We start from the raw sequence: 21,048 nt of genomic DNA on the forward strand, positions 1-21,048 counted from the left end.
TTGCAAAATAAGAAACTTTTTCCTGCTACCTCAACCATTTGGGAAAAAAATAATTACCTAATAAACATCTTCCTATGAGCATGAAGAAAACGCTTGATACAATGCAAAATTTAAACAAAACTCTCAATTAGAAACGGGGTGCTCCCCGGACAGTTTGCAAAGCATACCAAAAATCCACTCACCAAAAAACATCGACATTGAAAGAGAGCCGGCTTTTAAATTACGCACTTACAACTCTGTCGTACCAAGAAACATATTTTACAGCAATCCACGGACAGTGAAAGAATGACACTTCCCACCAGTATGACGAGAGGCATTAACTTATCGCATATCTTTTCAACACTTCAAAAGCTTGAAATCATTTGTTGTCACTTAGGCCGATCGATTCTTTTTCCATGCTAAGAGACCGGTATATCAGATGTGTCTTCCGGGTCGTGGGCAACTTTCTCTGCATGCTTGTCAGCTGCAATCTGTAGGAGTTTGGCCATCTCAGCCTTGCCCGTCTCTTGGACCATCCTGGTGAAGGCACTGTCCTCCTGGAGCAGAGTGTAAGGCTCGTCAAACTCGATCAGACGCCCCGCATCAAGTACCTGGAAAGGGACAAGATTCAGCTGTGACTGGTACGAATAAGCCAGTTTGATATTTCGAAAGGGGCAAGGTCATTCGGGATCAGACCACACCTGTTCCCGATTGGCCTCTGAGCTGCTTCGTTTTGCACGTACGCTGCTGGAATACCACACTTCAGTACAACACCTTAAGCAGTCGAGGAGTTGGGGTAAGATGGATGTCATGGTGTATTGTGCTTCATTATTGCACGTTATTATACTCAACATGCAGTGTATGGACTCAAAATGTGATTATATGTGTAAAGGAGAGTTCCATTCGGGGATTAAAACGGTGCACCTTCCATTGAAAGCCTCTTACCATGACCTTGTCGGAGTCCATGATGGTGTTGAGGCGGTGAGCTATGGTTAGGACCGTGCAGTGCTTGAATCTCTGTCGGATAGTCGCCTGGATCAACCGGTCAGTTCTATAAATGCAATAGAGGCAACAGCAGTCACAGGAAAGAGCTTAAACACTACGAACCGATTACTTGTTTATTGAGAATGATGACTCTTTTTTGTACGGTAGACGGACTTGACACGGGTCACAATCTCGACTGAAAGTGAAACAAACACCCTGACCTGACGTCCACGTTGGCCGTGGCCTCGTCCACTATCAGGATCTTGTTCTGACGTAGGATGGCCCTGGCCAGGCACAGCAGCTGTCTCTGACCCACACTGAAGTTGGTGCCTCCCTCTGTGAGGACTGCCTCCAGCTTGTCAGGGAGTTCTTCCACCGCTGGCTTCAACTCCACCTGTTGAAAAGTTTCTTGTTTGTTTGTTTGGAATGCCAAGAAACAGGCTTGATGAGTAGTGCGGGATTAGAATCCATACACAGGACTTGTATGGAAGTGCAGGAACGATATTTTGATTCAGAATTGTTGCAATTGTTTGCAAAAACACGTCATTTTTTGATCCACATTTCTCAGGTTTATTTCCAATTTCCAATCGTCCATCGAAATGATTCAAAGGAGTTGAACTTGATTCGATAACTATGCCAATCATTTCATGCTTCATATTTCGAAGTGGGCATACTCAATCACATCGCCTGTTTAAAGTTTTGCAAAAAAAAGGCCTAACTGAAAATACGTCCAATCCTGCTTTAAAAGTTTTATTCAAGTGCAAGTAGCGCACACCTCTTTGACCATACTGCGATTGTCACGTTTGACGAGAATTGCTATAACAGCTAGCTTCACCCAGTGTTTTGTACTCAACACACCTCTTCAATGGCTCTCCATACATCACAATCAGCGTGGTCATCGAACGGATCCAGGTTCTTCCGCAGTGTTCCGCTAAACAGAATTGGATCCTATTAAAATTAAAAATCAAAGGAATATCAATACAGCAATATGTTCCGACAAACGGGTGAACATAATTACCTATAGTAATCTGTTAACCAGTATTCGTAAATACCCGAGACAGCTAAGCCATTCCTGCTGGCCGAGAGCCTGTAACGTAGCCAGTCTTACAAAAAGATTGAGAAAGTACTGATTTGCGCGGCGGCACAAAACATAACGTGGCTGGAGGGATGTTGGAAATTTGAAGTGCTTAACTTTGTTTAAACTTCAGACTCAAAAGGAATTCATGAATAGGAATAAAGAAATGGGATGAACAGGTGAATCGACACAATTAATTATGGAGCCAAAGGCCAGGGCGTTAGTTGCGTCTATTCTGCTGAGCCGGTTTTAAACGTTTCAGACCAGCCAAGCACACATTTCCTCCCCTGTTTCACAAAGTAGATAGAAAGATATACAGGCTAGTTGACTTCATGTTGCTTGTAATGCATAACAATAGCCTGACAATGAAGTGGAGGAAAGACAATACGACCTTTACAAACTCACTGGTGTCCGACCAAGTGCGAGACAATGTACTCTATAAGGGTCCGTGCCCCAGAAAAGATCGAGGCTTTTCGAGCCCAGTTAAACTTGTGCTCATAATATAAACTGGACGTTTTACCTGTGGGATGAAGGAGACCTTCTTGCGGAGGTCGTGCAGCCCGATCAGCGTCGTGTTGACACCGTCTATCATGATGGTGCCCGTGGGCTCGGCCAGTCGCATCAACACCGTCATCAGGGAGCTCTTGCCAGCCCCAGTCCTGCCCACGATGCCCACCTGAAAGCCGAAACGGTCGGTACTGGTCATTTTAATACCAGCTGTAATTTGCTTACCTTGCAAGCTTGATGAGTTTGACCTCAATTCAGCTCAATGCACATGCAATTATAAGCCAATGTTTCAATGACAATGTAGGTTTTTGGACTGTTGTTGGTTTTAGTCACATTACTCCCGTCAGAGTTGTAAAGTGAAATGAAAGGCACACTACGTCTTGAAGGTTGATTCTTCATGTTTTGTCCCCCTCACAGACTTGATGTAAAACTTATCAGAATCGACCTTTTCCCTCTGAACCCAATTCTGATTTCAAGTTACAGGTTTGTATTTTCCTTTGACACCGAAAGGGTTGTTATTCCAAAGGTGGCAATCCTGATATCAGACTTTGGTCTATGTAGCCATACCTTTTCTTTTGGCTTGATGGAGCAGCTGATATTTCGCAGCACCTGAGGCCCGTCTTCAGTGTATCTGAGGGAGGTATCTTGGAGTGTGATACCTCCCTTTTGTGGCCAGTCAGGAGGCGGCTTATGGTTGGTCTCCAAGGGAGCCTCAGGCTCGATATCGATGTATTGACACACACGCTCCACAGATGTCATCTGAGTGTACAGAAATGGACGGTGGCATTGCCATTATTATGCAACTAATTTTGTTAAAATGTAACATCCATGTATGGATTTACACTAGCCAAGCACAAAGTTTGGCCAAAATTGATACCGGTAGACTAACCTGGTTTTCTACTTCTGCGCTCTGTCGAACCGCCCACTGAAATGTCCCCGTTAGGCTGATGGCGTACGTCAACGACAGACCAACAATGCCAGAGTTCAGATCAAGGACTGAACAAACAAAACAACAGTGTTTTGACTTTAGTGATTATGTGCTACACTGAGTGATTAATCTCGGTTTTACTGTAAAACGAAACGAGCAAGATCTTTATAAAAAATCACCAGTGCACAACATTTTCGCCAAGTGGAGACCCATTGCCAAATTGATACATTTTTAACTGTAACACTCCTCAGTCCTCCAACAGGTGAAAGATTGAGGAGGGTTAGGGTTACCGACAAACATGACACAACTTTCGACTCAAAATGCCAGAAACGTGCATTCAGTAAAATTATAAAAATGTAACAGATAGATACGGTGAGGAATCCTTGTCCAAATATCTAAATTAAGTACACGCCCATAACAACTGGCGCATTTTGCAATTATTGTCTCTATGACGCGACAGTAAGCAAAAGCAGCAGAAGTGTGCATTTTTTGTAATGCTATCTGGCCAAGTAATGTCTTAATGAAAGTTGTTATGAACTGCAGCTTCAAAGATGACGATGGCCATTAAAATTAAAGACCCAGTCATCAGTAAAGATGTAAAAAATAACGTGTATATTACTTTTCTAATCCATCTGTAGTGCGGTCGCCTTAAACTTACGGCCAGCAGCCAAGATGCTAGTGAAGCAAACACCGCAGATGAACAAGCTGCTAAAGAAATCCAGCTGCACTCCTAACCAGCGGGACGTGGCCAGGAAGAGGAACCAGGCCCGGGTGTGGCCGTCCAGGTACCCGTCGAAGTCCGCGATGAAGCGCTGCTGGGCCTTGAACGCCCGGACAGTGCTTAGACCAGTCAGAGTGGCCGACAGGTGAGAAAACACCGGGCTGCGAGCTGCAAACAGGAACACAAGATAAAACAGTATTTTTTATCTGAAGCTATTAAATAAACGGACTACATTGCAGCGTATCATATCATGCAGTAAAATGGATTCAAACTGAGTCATGCACATAATACTTGCACAGTGGATATGCCATCGCCTTTACCAGATGAAATTAGTGAGAAAAATCAGTTTGTAATGACAGAACGAATGCAAAAGTAGCTCCACGTATGTAAACAAAACAATTTTATAAGCTGTGGGTGAGAGGTTCTTATAAAACATCTTCAACAAAAATGAAATCCAAACCCTTCAAGGGTAATGTGAGAAATATCGCAAATGCCAATCAGAAGTCGTCTCAAACTATCTGCAGACCTGCATGAAGAGCACATGCTAACGTCCTTCAAGTCAAAAATATGTTGTTACCAATATCTTCAACTTTACTCCAACGGGTTTGTGATCTTAACTGGCGTACCTACTCCTTCTAGCCTCTTGACGTCCCGAGAGGAGGCTAAGTAGTATCTCCTTGTGAGGAAAAACACAACGGCGATCGGGAGGGCGAAGGCGAGGCAGAAAGGGTTGAAGATGGAAATCAAGATGACAGTGGCTAAGGTATTCACCGTGATCTGGACAGGAAGGTTAAAAATAAGCGAAAAATCACAATTTACGGGAAAAAAATCTGATCTCATTATCTTTTGTGCATTCAAAATTATTTGAGGAACTGCCACGAAGAAAGTAAATTCATTCAATGCGCGCTAACTATGTAGAGGCTTGGGATTTCGTCAGGTTTCCCAACAACGCATTTCAAATTAATGTTAACGATTTATATTTTATTATAGTGTTCACTTGTAGTGTTGAATAAGCAATTTGGTTAAGTCTGAAAGAACCTTACCTGCAGAAAGTCTGTGAATGTTTCTGGCAAGACATCGTCCATGAAGCCGATATCCTTGGCAAAGCGATTCAGAATTCGACCTGAAAATAGAACATGAACACATTCAGTGCCCCCGCTCTCCTCTGTAATACAAAAGTGAGAAGAAATTAAAGGATCTCATAGTAAGAAAATGGCCCGTTGAACAGAGCAAGCACAGTCCATACCGCATATAACATCACGTGCGAATAACGTGTCCAAAACTGTCCAATGAACATCTACCAAAATGTCGAATTTGGCCATGAGAAGGCTCTTGGTTATTTTGTCCTGCAGACAACCACTCCTTTTTTTCCCACAGATCACGGGGTAAATACATGGATTGCATTAACTTCACACTACGAGCGCTGTAGCACACAGTCGACTCGTCTTACCCACTGGATTCGTATCAAAGAACTGCATGGGTGCCCTGATTATAGAGGCGAACATTTGGTTGTGAAGAGCCCGTGAGGCCGTCACGAACAGGTGGAAGAACAGAAAGCTACGGACAAGCAAGAGAAGCGTCGATCCTCCACACAACATGGCGTAAATTCTGACGTAATGTGACTGGTTGTCGTATTTGCTGGCATTCTGAAAATTCTGTAGCAATGCAAAACAGATTGGACAGACTGAAAATTAAAGGGACATAAATACAATTTAAAATGTCAAAGGTAATTTTTCTTATTTGTAATCTGGACTATGAGTATCAGCTGACCTGATTTCTGGCTGCCAAATCCTTCTCTTCCTCGTAAGCCCACGTCGCCAGCCAGAGGTCCGTGAAAGTCAGCGCAGCCTGAGTCGGAAAGCAAAGCAAAATATGAAGCAACTTTGTTGATTTGTTGATCACAATGCTGTTTGTCTAAAATGTCTAAACTCAGCGAATGTGCCAGTAAGACAAAGAGCAAGACAAGCCGTCAACCACCACCGTCTCCGTTCAGCTCCGAATCATCAAACATCACCTGCAGTCGGAAACCAACTCCAGTAACGAGGAGTCATTACTCCTGTCACTTGAACTGAACACCCCTGAACCATCCATCAACACGAACATCAAGTCTCCCACCGCCTGTGGGAAGCACAATTTCAGCGGGTGAAAGCCCTGGTGTCAAGAGCCAAATAACGCCCCGAACCCGATTTTTGTCCAAGGCCATTGAGACTCCACACTACCAGCTTACATAGAAATCAGGGTATGACCACCGCACCACTCTCTGAAATTCCAGAGCTCTTTTGAGGAACGCTGGAGAAAACGGTAAAGGAAGACACCCCCTCCTATTAACCAAGAGCACGATGGAGGAATACCAGCACCAGCTGGTAACCACAGAGGAGAAACTTACAAGCACAAGATAGGCAGCCTTGCAGAAAATTGCTGAGGAATACAAGGGCCAAGATCACACCACATCTCAACAACTGTTTGGCTTCTTCACCAGATCAAGACAAACGGCAGGAAACGTAAAGAGGAAACACTCATATAAAATCTCTCAACAAAACAAACGGTCTGTTTCAAGACCACCCCATCTTCCAAAAGAGATCGCCAAGCACTGCCATTAGTTTTTTTTTAATCAGGAATATATTTAAATACCTTACAACTGTATTCCTACGTACTTCCCCAGAAGGAAATGGCAATTAGAAGAAAAGCCATAAAGAAACTGAGAGAGAACACAACCAGCGGAAATTAAACCGTTACTCCGTCACATGCAATGCTAAAGCCAAGGAAACCAAATCCAATCGAAAACGTTAAATTAGCAGAACAATATGAATAATTCATAACCATCCCTTCCAAAGCGACATTAACGCAGAGTGAAAAGATCGCTTTCGGAAAAGGTCCCAACCTCATTCCCACTCCTGCTAAACCAAATTACACCACATGTTTAAGCGACATATATAAACGCTTTCAATCGAAAACTGAGAATAGCATTCCTTATGCACACACACACACTAAACACTCCAAAACCCATCTTTTAAACCTCCACCCACTTGGCATCCAAAATCAACCCCTAGTGCAACACTTAAATAAGAAGCCACTAAAATCTCGCCTACATCGGTCTAAACCATCGGCAAAAACATTTCCAACCAAGAACTAGCCGTCTTTACAAAGCTAATAAAAAGCCTAAATATCGTAGTCAAACCTTACGACAAGGGCAGAGGCATTTGCATTTCGAACCTCCAAGACTTATAGCTATCTGAATGTGGGCTACCGCCATCTTGAGTCTCGCCACTGTACACTGAATTGGACCTCACACAAGTGATAGTCTTTTGATTTGAGGAGTTTTATGTTTCATTCAAGCGTCAGGGTGGAGTTGGAATACAAATCTTGCTCGAATGTAGCTTCAAGGATATGAAATAATTGGACTTTCTTTTTAAAATTTTATGAATATCGGTGGACAGGTCCCCTGGCACTCGATATCACTGAAAATCTTATCAGCGAAGTACTTTGTACATTAAAAGTCCTTGCTCCCCACTGGGCTCTGCTGAGCTGAGTTAAACAGCACTCTGTTTAAGGTTTTGGGACAGCAGCACTAAGCGATGCTTTCGCTGTTTCTCTGGCTTTCATTATAGACAAATGCTCAGACTGTCATGAGCCGGGAATTTGTTTTCAAGCATCATGCATGCAATTCAATAGATGCGATTCATGCATGATGCTGACAATAAGCACCCATTTCTCAAGTGTCACTGGCTCCCACCTTCACTAGGTCCTTTTAGTAAGTGGTATTTTTACCTCTGCACCAACTACGATGATCGCCCAGACGAGTAGAAAGAGGAATCCTGCTGCTGCCCGGAAGAACCGGATATACACCATCCACTCAATGGTACCCACAGCCATCTCCTCCGGAGTGATGTCCACGGGTGTCTCCGCCTGCAACAAGGGCGACACACCAGACAGGGAGGACAAGAGGACAGAGAAGATACAAGCGCATGGATCATATCAAAAGTAGTAAAGACTCTTCAATTAACGTCACTTGTTTTATTTATAAATACACTCAGTAAAAACATATGCATGTACGACGAAACCCTGTGAATTTTCGAATCAGGGTCAGCGATATTTGTCTCTTAAAAACTAGGACACCAACCTGTTCTTGGTTTGGACGAAACAAAGCACTGGAGCGCATTGATGTGTTTCTTTCTCTCTTCCGCCCTTCGAGGACCTGCTCCTTATCTCCGGTGTCGTCACTGTCCTCGGATTTCTTCTTCAAGAGGGCGGCAAAGTCCACGCCTTCCTCCTGCAACTCCTGGTAGGTCCCATAGCCGGCTACGCTGCCCTAATAGATTATGTTACATGCCAAGGAATCATAATTATTTTGACAGCCCATCAGCTCTAAAATTTGCACTTTGTACTTGAACGTCTCTTCAACCAGACAAGTAAAACGGGGCAAATGGCTAAATGTTTCAAATAGTATGAAACTAACTGAATGCTTGTCAGTCCAAAAACTTAATCGAAGTTTTCAACGGCTTTTAATGAAGAATTACCTGTTTCAGGATGAGAATCTTATCGGCCTTGTCTAGGAACTGCAGCTGATGAGTTACTAGGATCCGCACCTGGTCCCTCATTTGATGAAGGATGCACCTTTAGAAAACCACATTCATTATTTGACTGTTAAATGATAAAGGGAGCTTTATACCTCTGCAGATCAGAGTAAAGGTAGATAAATATTGTGCTTAGAAGTTGTTGTAATACAGGTTTTTTCGAATGTGCGAGTCGGCACTATCCAAAACCGATATCTCGCAGAAATTGCCAGCCTCTGTTGTGCTGTGCCGATGTTTAACTAGCAAGAACAAACGTCATATATCGTTTCTGAAGAAGGGTAAAGGGTTTCAAACCACCATCGCAGATGTGAATCATTTTTAGGATTCCAGAATAATGACGTCATATAAAAAGAATCCATGAGAAATTGAGAAAGCTTACCTTTCGAAAAGGTGTCTCCCAACCGCGGGATCAACTGCGCTGAGCGGATCATCCAGCAGATATACATCAGCATCACTGTACAAGGCTCTGGCCAGGCTGACCCTTGCCCTCTGACCTCCACTAAGGGTCACCCCTCGCTCGCCAACCAGCGTCTTATCTCCATGTGATAGCAGTTCAATATCCTGTGGATGCAAGATTATTGAAGTCCCTGAAGCTACATGTACATTTGAGCAAACACCGAGGCAAACATTTGAGTTAAAGCTTGGTACATAGATTTTCCTTGATCGCATGACCAAATCAAGTCACACAAAAGAGGACGATGGACTGAGCTCAGCACAGCCTTAGAGGATACTGGGATTTTAAAAAAGCCTTTGTCTGCTGCAGACCTACCCTGGTGAGTGCGCATTGCTTGATGACTCGCTTGTACTTGGCAGACTCGTACTCACTCCCAAAGAGGATATTTTGCCGGAGTGACCCGGACACAATCCAGGGTTGCTGAGCCGTGTAGCCAATCCGACCGATCAGAGTATTGACCCCTGACACGGTTGGAAGTTCTCCCAGCAGGGCCATCAGCAGGGAAGACTGGCAAGGGAAAATAAACCAAGCAGACATAATGAAAATGACAGAAACCTTCACCTGACGTTTTTAACGTATATTAATTATGGATATACCAACTTGGTTTCTTGGTATCTACAAAGGCCCATTGTCCTGTATTGACATAGTGTAGATATCAAGCCCAAGCATTTCCCTGTACTCTAGGGTTTAAGGCTGGTATATGTCCTGTAGTGCTGTATACAAGTAGATACACGTTCATCAAAAAGTGTTGAAAGTCTACTGTGCTACACTCTTATGACATACAAATAGAGAGTTTTGATAGGTTCACTGGTCCTAATATACAGTTCAGGTGTACATACCAAGGATATTGCATTAACACCAAGCGTTTGACGACAAAATTAATGTTAGGCCTAGTAAGCTCACCTTTCCACACCCAACGGGACCGATCACCGCGAGAAGCTCTCCCTCCTCAACGCGAAAACTGATGTCTTGAAGCACAGTGTTGCTAACATCCTTGTTTGAACAACGTATTCAAAAGAAGATTAAATCTTTACATTATAAAGACGGCTGAATGTGATCAGAATGATGTCACCAAACAGGGATGTGAGAGCGAATGTCGAAAAAAACTTGAAAACAACTGGGAAAAAGCAGAAATCTAAAAAATGAATTCCTATCATTCTGTAGAGAGTTGGAGTACAAACAAGCTGAAAATCGGAGAAAATCAGCAAAAATGTTGTGCCAAATAAACCAATTACTTATCACTGGAGTAATAGGATATGAAGGGGGAGAGAGGAAAGCTTCTGAGGTGGAATGGGTTAGATACACCTTGTTCCAAGATCCATACAAATTCTTCACAACAATTCCTTTCTTGTCTTCTGTGTTCAGGGAAGGTTCGGGCTTGTCAAGATCGTCATCTTCCTCCATCCCAGCAGGCCCAACGTAACCTCCAACCTCCTGATCTCCCTCAGATTGGATCAGATAGTTTTCGCTGCTCGTTCGTGCTTCTTTTTCCAGGCGCTGTGAGGCGTCCGTGACATCTTCCGCGGCGCTCTCACCATTAGCTTTCCTCAAAGCAACGACGCCATTTGCTTTTATCTCGTCCAAGAGAATTGCGGGCTTTTCCGATCCAGCATTGGCAGTAACATCCACAGTGGCCTCATCAGCGTTTCTCTCGAGCTCTTCCATAAGTAGAAATTTCTGGTTATTAAATGTAGAAATAGTTTGCATGCGTTGTAAACACCTAAAGACCATCTGAGTTTAACTAGCGCTAATGTGTTCACATTTTTACAAACAACATTTCAGGCCTTTGAGGATTATTATGTTTATTGGGGGTATCCGGGTTTATTCTTGGTTATTTTGGAGAGTGGGTTTGGCAATCCACCTCATTCCCAGGTCTGTGATGTTTGCCCTCACCTGAATCCTGTGGATGGAGACGAGTCCCTCCGCCCCGTTCATCACACCCAATGGGAAGAATAAGGACAGGCTGAGTCGAGCGCCGTAAAACAACGAGACTACTGCAAATACCTTAGACGACGTCACGGGGTTGCCAAGCGACGCGTAGACTACGAACGTAACAAATGTCGTCAGTAAGGTAGAATCGAACAGCAGGCCGTCGATCAGTGCGCGTAAATAGGAGCTGTGCAGTATCTTGTGTATCTCCTTGCTGCAGACCAAAAGAGCAAAACGAGCAGAAATCTCTACATCTTCCAATGTCTACCAATGCTCAACTCGCAGCGGCAAGTTCTCAACATATCGAGCAGTAATTAATGATCGTCTTCAGGAAAATTCCTTCTCAAAGTGAAATTACTGCTGTCGTGTATCGTTTCATTTCAGTTTCATTGTTTTCCAAGAGCTTCCATGCGTTTTGTATACTTCCTTTTATTGAACTCTACACTACAATGCCGGAAAGGAAGCTGTCCACTGGTGCAACATAAAATCAAATACTGGTTTAAGGCAATGTACTGTGGCTATACACCTACCTTCGGCTTTCAGCGACTAGTTTTCCAAAGGATGGTTCCCAGGCGTAGATCTTGATGACACGCATCCCTGATATCACTTCATTCATGATGCGGAGTCTGGCATCAGACAACAGGGCCGTCTTGGATCTGACAAGGAGAGAAGGAGGAAAGGGAGAACACTTGTCAAGAGTATAGGCTTCTTAAAGGGGCATAAAGACAAAATGGACGTGTACTTTCAGGAACAGCATGTCTTGACAAAGTGGACCTTACCTCAACTTAGAAAACAGCTTCCCCGCGTAACACTGCAAGGGCGCCATCAAGATCAAGACGGAGAGCCCCGCCAGGCAGGAAACTCCGATCTCTCGCCAACATAGGAGGAACAGCACAATCAGCTGGAACGGTGCTATCCACAAATAATGTGCAAAGTTAAAGGCCTGCCAAATGGAAACAGTATTGGTTCAGAAAACAGGGAAGAAGAAGAGAAAGTTTCAAAAGGCCCAGTTTTTAAAGGACAGCCGCCAAGAACAATAGAAAGGAGCGAATGCGTTTTCAAGCCCGATAAAACAAACATAATGCAAGCATGCCACATTAGCTCTAAACACTTCCAGACGAGGGAAACCGTCAAGTTACCAGGAATAGGTGTCTTTCAAGAGTTAATAAAAACCAAAATCACAAGCCTGCTGAGGCAGGAACTAAACTTATGACACCCCGTTTATTATTGTAGCTATTTTGTCGACTGCTACGGTAGCTGGCCTTAGCCATCCGGTCGGCTGGGGCGGTAGGAGACGGCAACTGATGAAATATTTCTCACACGCTTCATCTAGATCTGTTCAGATATCTTCTCTCCATTTTAAATACGTGGAGAGCTAGGCGGTAGCTTGGGAAGCGTGCCCAGGTCCCATACTTACCATATCGAATCTGTTGACGTCATTGGAGAGGATGTTCACCAGCTGACCAATTGTGGTCTCTCCGAGAGCAATGTTGCTGAGCTTCAGGGCCTTCAATAAAATGAATGTGACAATTACAGGGCTTCAATGGCGAGTCAATGCCTGAGGTTCAATGATATCAAGGTATACTTTGTCGGCGTAACTGTATTTGGACGAACAGGATGGAGGCCATTAGATTATATGAGATGCCGCTTAGAGCTAAGAAAACAAATACCTATTACCTTTCTGAAGACAAGGGCCGAGCAAGCAGTTCTGAGCCTCATCCCCATACGTGCGAAGCCGAAGAAACACCAATGGTGAAAGACGGCAAGACCTAGGGAAGACAAGGAGAGACCGGCGGCTTGCAAGTAGGCCTCCGTGGTTGATACGAGGTCCGTGGAGAAGTAAAGAACCAATCGTGCCAACATCACCGGCTGGGCCATCTTCAAGAAGACCTCCTATATGCAAAATAACCATGACCAGGACAATCACGTTTAGCCCTAAAAAAAAGCCGGGAGCGGATTTCCACTGCCATTATTCTTGCTATATCGCCAATGTGCATTGCTTTCAGGTATTGAGCCTTAAGGAGTTTTAGAGTAAGTCTTTGCAGCCATTTTTACACCAATCTGTGAAAATTCTTGCACAGCGCACATTTCCCGGGACAGATCAACAAAAACGTACCAATGTACTTTTTCTACTGAGGCGCTCCATGCAGACGGACTGGCAAGCATGTAGCCTAACTGCAAATCAAGTAGCATCAAAACTAAACGTCTAATTGAGTTCAAACTTTATATTTGAAGTGATAAGGATGGTCTTTACACAGATGGCAAGTTTCCAAAATTTTTTAGTACGGTAGAGCTGCTTCCTTTGGGATGGGGTGCGGATTTTGCCCCCGGCTGGGAGATCGACCAACATATAAACCTGGCTCTTTTTGGGTTAAATCATGCATGTAACACATCAGGCCACTTCCAGTAACGCATTACTTGAAAGCAATTCGGAGCGAATATTCATATAAAAACAAAGTCTCACAAACAATTAATCTGACAAAAGATTGTCAGTTACGGTACCTGAAAGAAAGCGGGCAAACCATATAACATGAACTTCACACCAAACGCTCTTAATAACGCCCAGCAGAGGGACGGAGGCCTCCCTGTGAAATTACTTTTTTCCAGTTCTTTATTCCATTCCCTAGGAACAAAAGTAAAGCAAATGGGTAGCTTTTAACAATCACATTAGTGATAAGAAGCAACCACAAAAGATATTCATTCAGTAAACCCCATACTTTTTTGGCGGAATACCACTGTGTTGTTAGAAGAGTGTATGGTAAATAATGGTAAATTATATTTATAGACAAAGTGATAAAATGCTTTATGCACGGGGAACACAGCCAGACAGTCGGTTGCATTTACTCGTAGTCGGGCAGACCCTTAACTCTATAGAGCGCATGGACGTCATATTAATCGATCTGTTCTTGAAATGCTCCTATTCAGCCCAAATAGTTCACCAGTGGCCATGTTACATTGCCAAATACGATATACAAAGGCTTGCTCGACATTGTTAATCAAATCGTTCGTTGCAACAGAAGTTACGATGCACACATAATTTATTCTCTATGTATTGTCTTAAATAGAGCAATACCATAAACTACATTCAGTTGTAGGCCTGTTTATACAGACTGTGGAAAGGGGTACAGTCATTGGGGAAATTTGAATGAAAAAATGAAAAATTAATCAACAACAACAATAGGAATACTTAAAATATAAATGCAATATACTTAATATAGCCATTCGGGAAAATCAATACAAATTTGTTAGTTTCATCGCCATGGAGGTAAACAAATGTTCTTACAATTAGTGAAATTGTTTTATACAGTGCTAAATGTACCAGCATAGACCTGCTTACCTTTGGAGTTTACTCACTAACACACTTGCAGACTCTTCCGGCAAAACATCATACAAGTCTTCTTCCACAAGTGGTCTCTTATGTCCTCGACGGAAGAAACCGAACATCCAGCTGAGAAAATAACAAGCAAGAATGATTATTATTACTACTGCTATTATTTTGATCGAAATGTTCACCAATACAGAATAATTTCGTTCGGACAAAAAGTAACATTTGAATTTTTCACCAGTAGTACTAAGCAGCAAGTTTCTTTCGTTCACTTCATTAATTCGGTTATTTGTCCTCTTTTTGAAACCATTCGTGCAATGGGGGATACACGGTAGGGCGCCTTCAAGAGTTTGGACCGTATTGGCCAATCACAATGCGCAATGCGCTTTACACGCCTCCTCTGTGAGCGCCTGAGCTGTATCAACGTATTATGAGTGACCTGCTAGTGAATCTGGATGAAGTTATCTACATTGATGACATTCTCATCACCAGCCGAACACAGGCAGAGCACGATCAACGAGTGCATCATATCATCCAACTGCTACAGAAAGCTGGCCTGCGACTAAACAAGGAAAAATCAATGATTGCTCAAGAAAGAATTACCTCTCATGGTCTACAGCTGGACAAGTATGGAATACAGGCCAATCCCGTGAAAATTGCAGCAATTGTCGAAATGCCCCCACCGACATCAAAGGATGCAGTAACGAGGCTCATGAGCATGGTCAACTGGTTGTCCTGCTTCATTCCGATTGTAGCGTCAGCAACAGCCCCAATCACAGATCTGCTGAAAGACGATGTTGACTGGATGTGTGGAGCTCAAAAAGACTGCATTCCAACAACTAAGGAAACTCCTCACCATATCACCAACACTGGCCTTCAATGATCCTGCTAAGTCTACCATGGTAAGCGCAGATGCCATTAGCTATGGGCTGGGACGACGTTTGCTCCAGCAGCAGGAAGATGACACATGAAAGCCAGTGGCTTACTGTCCCTGTGCCCTGAATCCTACTGAGAGGAAGTATGCCCAAATTGAGAAAGAGTTATTATCCAGTGTATGGGCATGCGAGAGGTTGTATTTCTACATCAGAGGGCTTCATGCGACACTATCAACTGAAAACAAACCGCTGGTGTCCTTGATAAATTAAAAGAACCTTTGTGAAGCACCCCTGAGATGTCAGCGCTGACTGATGCGCCTCATGAAATTCCAATGTACAGCAGTTTACTCACCAGACAAGACCCAAGCCGGTGCAGATACCCTGTCTAGAGTAAGACCCAAGCCGGTGCAGATACCCTGTCTAGAGCTCCAGTGCATGCAGACCAGATAGCTGATTGCAGTGATGATATTGTAGCCAAAGTTGCAGCACATGTGAGCCTGGTAACCAGCCAGTGGCCAGCTGCTAAACTTGCAGAAATCGCTAATGAGACTTTATTGTATCATTGTACGTGAAAGATAGTTGGCTGAAGTATGTCAAGGATGTGCAGCCTGATATCAAACGATACTGGGACGAACAAGATTAGATAAGCGAGATCAACAGCATACTGGCATGAGGATCGCATCATCATCCCACAGGGGATACAGGCAAAAATGCGGAGAAACTAAGGGTCACCATGGGGTCACTAAAACCCTATTTCGTGCAAATCAAGCGATACGGTGGCCTGGAATTGGTACTGACATTGCCCAGCCCATTCAGCAATATGAATTCTGCAGAGAAAAGCAACCAGCACAGAGAGCAGAACTCATTATAGCCCACACCCTTACCACAACAAGCATGGCAACGCATTGCTTTTGACCTTGCAGAGCTGAGAGGGAAGGTGTACTTGGTGATCGTTGACTACTATTCGAGGTGGATTGAGATTCATCACCTTGTGAAACCAACAGCATTGGTAGTCATCAACTTAATTTGCATGATATGACATCCCTGAAGTTGTTGCATCTGATAATGCCCCACATATTCAGGGACGGTTTCAGCGATTCGCAAAAGAATTTGGCTTCAACCACATTAATCGCAGGCAGGAAAAGCTGTCTATATTACCAAGAGTATCCTGTACCAACCAGATCCCATTCAAGCTCTCGAGACATACCGAGCAACCCCACTCTGAAGCCTGGATGTTAGTTCAGGAAGTCTGATGATGGGCGGAGAGTTACGCACTACCCTACCAATGGTGCCCAATAATCTCCTTCAGGGGCCACTAACTAGACAAAGCTGAAACAAGCAAATGCTGCATCCGATTCTAAGGAAGAAGTCTACTTCAACCAGAAGCACGGTGCCAAGTCATTGTACCAACTGGAGATCTTGCCCGGGTGAAGATCCGGACGAATGGAAAACTTGGTCCAGTCGGAGATGCAATGTCGGTACTGCTTACACAACCCTCTCCTACATCGTCAGAATGAATGGCACAGAGTATCGCACAACCACCAGCTGCACTGGACTTCGTTGAAGACCCAGCCCAGCATAAGCCAGATTCTCAGTAACAGAGAGCGAGACAGTCTGAGCGAATAATTAAGAGAACCACCAGTATGGCAGAGGGATTACATCATGTATTAATCTCTGAACTGTCGCCACTGAGTTACTCATACTCAGCTGAACTAATTAATCTCAAATTATCTCACACTGGTCTCAGAATTGTACACTCAGTCTGATTTACGTCCAGAACTCTAGAAATCTTTATGAACCAAGGACATTGGACTCTTAAAGCTAATTTTGCCCTCAACAATTTCTGGACTTTAATGGCACTAAACACTCAGATCCAGTCCTGTGTATTAACCAGTTTATGTTATCAATGGGACTCAAAGGGACCCAAATGGAATGTAAACCCCACGACTGTCTCCCATTGAAACCAACTGGATCCCATTTGGCCCCATTGTATGTAATTCGAACCTACTGGGTGCCATTTAAATGACCAATGGGATTCAAATGGACTCAACTGGAATGTAAAGTCCACATGAACATCTCCCATTGAAACAAATGGGATCCCATCCGGTCCCACTGTATCCAGTTGGAATCCATTGGGTGACATTAAAATGACCAATTGGACTCAATGGGATTCAACTGAGATGTAAGTTTGTGTGAATATGTCCAATTGAAACCAATGGGGTCACATCCGGTCCATTGTATCCAGTTGGAATCCAGTTGGAACCCATTGGGTGACATTAAAATGATCAATGGGACTCAATGGGATTCAACTGGAATGATAAGTCTTTGTGAATATGTCCCATTGAAACTAATGGGGTCACATCCGGTCCATTGTATCCAGTTGGAATCCATTTGAAACCCATTGGGTGACATTAAAATGATCAATGGGACTCCATGGGATTCAACTGGAATGATAGGTCTTTGTGAATATGTACCATTGAAACTAATGGGGTCACATCCGGTCCATTGTATCCAGTTGGAATCCATTTGGAACCAATGGGTGACATTAAAATGATCAATGGGACTCCATGGGATTCAACTGGAATGATAGGTCTTTGTGAATATGTACCATTGAAACCAATGGGGTCTCATCCGGTCCATTGTATCCAATTGGAATCCAGTTGGAACCCATTGGGTGACATTAAAATGACCAATGGGACTCAATGGGATTCAAATGGAATGATAAGTCTGTGTGAATATGTCCCATTGAAACCAATGGGATCCCATTTGGTCCTTTTGTATCCAGTTGAGTCCTATTGGGTCCCATTGAAAAATCCAATGGGATTCAATGGGAATCAACTGAAATTTTCTCCTGGGACAGCACGTCACGTTTTCAGAAATCATGCCGGGAAAATATTGAAGCAACTTCATTGCAAAATACTAAGAATATCCCGACCAGTCTCATAACCTTTGCGCACAGCATGTCTTGTAATGTTCCGAGTATGGAAATCTGTGGTCCAGTTTCCTTTCCTACATGATTGAACTTTTACCACCGTAGAAAAAGCCCAACCATGGGGGAGTTTATAATGCAATATGGATAGCTCTCTGATATGAGCAGGAGGTCTTGGAAACTGGTTTTAACTCACATGAAGAATGCTTTAGAGAAGACTCCTGCCCTTGACAGTGGATGTGTCTGTCTTTTGCTTTGGCATGGTGCCTCACAAGGTTTGATAATGACCCCGGACTCTTGAATACCATTGCTGTCGCCCGCTGATGAACTCCAGCTGTCATGAGCCGCCATGAGAAGTTGGCCGGGTTTGTGTCTGTTGTGCTCCGATGAACCATATGGACGAACCATGGAAGAACAATATTACATGTACACGTACATGTACTTGTATTTGGTCGGGCTACAAACCGGAGCCTAATAGCCGTAGTACGTCCTTGACCTACTAGTCATGTTGATGTGCGCATGCCGTGCACACGTGGAGCACGCACTCTTTTCAATCGACTGGACGTTTATTGTGGTGGTCATGCTTTGTTGATCATGCCGGTCACTTCAAAATGGAGTCGCAAGTACGCTTGTTGATTTGGCTGGGGGACCCGGTAACCAACAATTACTGCGGTGTAAAAAAGCTCGATAAATCCACTTGACTATGCTGTAGCCTTAATGAAAATGATTGAACAGACCATCTCCATGAACAGACCTAACTGCTGTGATCAGTAAAAATAAAACTTTTTCTGTTGGAAACCTGTGCCATGCGACTTCGACCTAAAACTTAATGGTGTGATGTTAGCTCGTGCTCTTTAATTACTACTTCGCGAGGGGGGCTTGCTGGACTGTTTCAAACTTTACTGCCGTGGGAGAGCACACAAGACCATTATTCGCAAATATTTTTTTTCTATAGCACAAACTCGCTTCTCATCCCGCCTCCCCCATGTATGCTTTACACATTCGGCCTTGCGGGTCCACCAACCCCTTCTACCAGCTACCAAACAGAATTACCTCTCTTTTCAGCCATACGGCAAAGCTTTATTTTACTAGCCATGCAGCATGCACGAGCTTCGTCCTGTCTGTCAGTTCATCCTTGCAACAGTATACATAAAACTTGATTTTCATTTTTTGTTGTGCCAATCTCAGAATTGGTGTTTTTCCCTTGAACAGAAATGTTCTCAGGGCTGCTAGTAAACCCAAAGACTTCGATAACGATACCATGCATGATATGGGCTAGAATTCGAATTTAACAAAGGCCGAAATACTGCAGGAGCTACCTCTGCCTTTATTCTTCAAGTTTTGTACGTTGAAGAGCTTTAATTTGAGAATAAATCTTTGAGTGACACTAACCAGTTATCACTCCAATCTGCAATGGAGACGTTAACGTGAATCGTTGGGCTCCAATGTACAATTGGAACTAAAGACTGGCAGGTTTGCATTATGCTCGTTTGCAAATCTGTTCCCGTATCGTGGCCCCCACAACCTGTCCAAGAAAGAAAAGAACAACTGGGGAACACCTCAATCGTCCAAGTTAATCCTGCTGTCTATTAAGTAAATTTGCTTCTATAGGTTATCGCCATGAGGGATCCATTCGACTTTCAAATCTATTTATTTTGTGGCAGAAGTAGAACATATCTATAGTCAGATCTTGCAGTTCTGGAACCATGCTGCCTTTGGTGATAGTGATAATGGTACCACTCCTTTATTGTCAGTGCGTAAGTGCACAGTTTTGCCTCTGAGAGCTGGAGTAAACACTTTTAGTGAAAGGGGTGCCCCTTTTAACTCACGCCATGTGAAACTTTTGCTTCTCTCAACAGCCGACCAGTATTGCTGAGATTCCATTTTAATTCTTCGACAAAACAGTCCATGCACCGCACCCGGACTCGCTTAAATCCGTTTAAACCAGAACCATGCATTATGGGGAGGGAATAATCAAACAGTACACGTTTATTTAGTTTAGGCAAGTCTGATTTCTAGAACATGAGTTCTCCGATAGCTTTACTACTGGGATGTATAGAGAAATTGAAGTCCCAGTGTCCTGTGTGCAATATATAACGCGACTTCAGCTGACAGATATTACCCACAACGCAAAAAAAGGTATTTTCCCAGCTACACACAGACACCAACTTTCAGGCGGTCATTTTAAGTAGTTTTGTCAAATAATTGTTAAAAAAAATTATATCGTTTCTACTTAATCTCTTTCTTCTGTTGTTTGAGTGGAACCTTCTTTCCCTTCCCATGTTATTCTTAGTTCAATTGAGTTGTTATGTGGGTGGCTATTTTGATTTTTCCATGTTGGGAACGAGCCATATACGCGGCTAGTCTTCACCTCTTAAGCAATTACGTCACAATCTTGTTCCTCCCTTCCCCATCCATCGTATACTTATTTACTTAATCTTCTTTCCGACCGATACTTTCTGCCTCCATTTGACCCTGCCCCCGCGCGCGCGACGTAGCTGCATGTACATGTTGCACCTAGCCCCATGTAAGGCCAAGCTCTTTCAGTTCTGGTACTATCGACCTCCTCCATGTTGTTGTGGGTCTTCCCGCTTCCTCTTCCCCGTGGTGTCCATCTCAGCGCCACCTTAGGGATGCGCTCCCTGGTCCATTCGGAGAACATGCCCCAGCCATCTCAAGCGTCGGTGCTTGATCTCAGCACTCATACCGTTGCACTTGGTCTTTTTGTAGAGTTCTACGCTCCAGATTTTCTCCGGCCAGAATATACC

The 21,048-nt window shown here is 43.7% G+C and overlaps 1 protein-coding gene across 1 annotated transcript; it reads right to left on the reverse strand.

Annotated features, from left to right (window-relative positions):
* Positions 1-274: 274 nt before the first annotated feature.
* LOC110980770 (ATP-binding cassette sub-family C member 4-like) lies at positions 275-18,744 on the reverse strand. The gene is made up of 27 exons (XM_087146051.1): positions 18,477-18,744; positions 14,489-14,599; positions 13,654-13,774; positions 12,829-13,044; positions 12,569-12,658; positions 11,931-12,094; positions 11,682-11,807; positions 11,116-11,365; positions 10,528-10,899; positions 10,126-10,215; positions 9,538-9,729; positions 9,148-9,329; positions 8,712-8,808; positions 8,315-8,503; positions 7,963-8,100; positions 5,965-6,042; positions 5,645-5,849; positions 5,238-5,317; positions 4,821-4,971; positions 4,132-4,362; positions 3,435-3,541; positions 3,113-3,304; positions 2,559-2,714; positions 1,822-1,911; positions 1,185-1,357; positions 925-1,030; positions 275-590 (listed from the first exon to the last, which is right to left on the reverse strand). Exons 1-27 carry the CDS (start codon positions 18,686-18,688, stop codon positions 399-401), a joined length of 4,311 nt encoding a protein of 1,436 aa, XP_087002177.1. The 5' UTR covers positions 18,689-18,744; the 3' UTR covers positions 275-398.
* Between the last annotated feature and the right edge of the window lie 2,304 nt (positions 18,745-21,048).

The sequence above is a fragment of the Acanthaster planci genome, linkage group LG14 (genome assembly GCF_054643075.1).
Source record: "Acanthaster planci isolate LZ-2023a linkage group LG14, COTS_SCS, whole genome shotgun sequence".
Taxonomy (NCBI): domain Eukaryota; kingdom Metazoa; phylum Echinodermata; class Asteroidea; order Valvatida; family Acanthasteridae; genus Acanthaster; species Acanthaster planci.

What these genes read in the sequence shown, in the direction of transcription:
- LOC110980770 (XM_087146051.1), bottom strand. Translation starts at nt 18,688, where the DNA reads ATGGTTCGTCCATATGGTTCATCGGAGCACAACAGACACAAACCCGGC. An exon ending in TTCTCTAAAGCATTCTTCAT is followed by an intron (nt 14,600 to 18,476) that starts GTGAGTTAAAAC and finishes TTATTTTCTCAG; the next exon opens with CTGGATGTTCGGTTTCTTCC. An exon ending in TTCGTCCAAACCAAGAACAG is followed by an intron (nt 8,101 to 8,314) that starts GTTGGTGTCCTA and finishes CCCTTGTTGCAG; the next exon opens with GCGGAGACACCCGTGGACAT.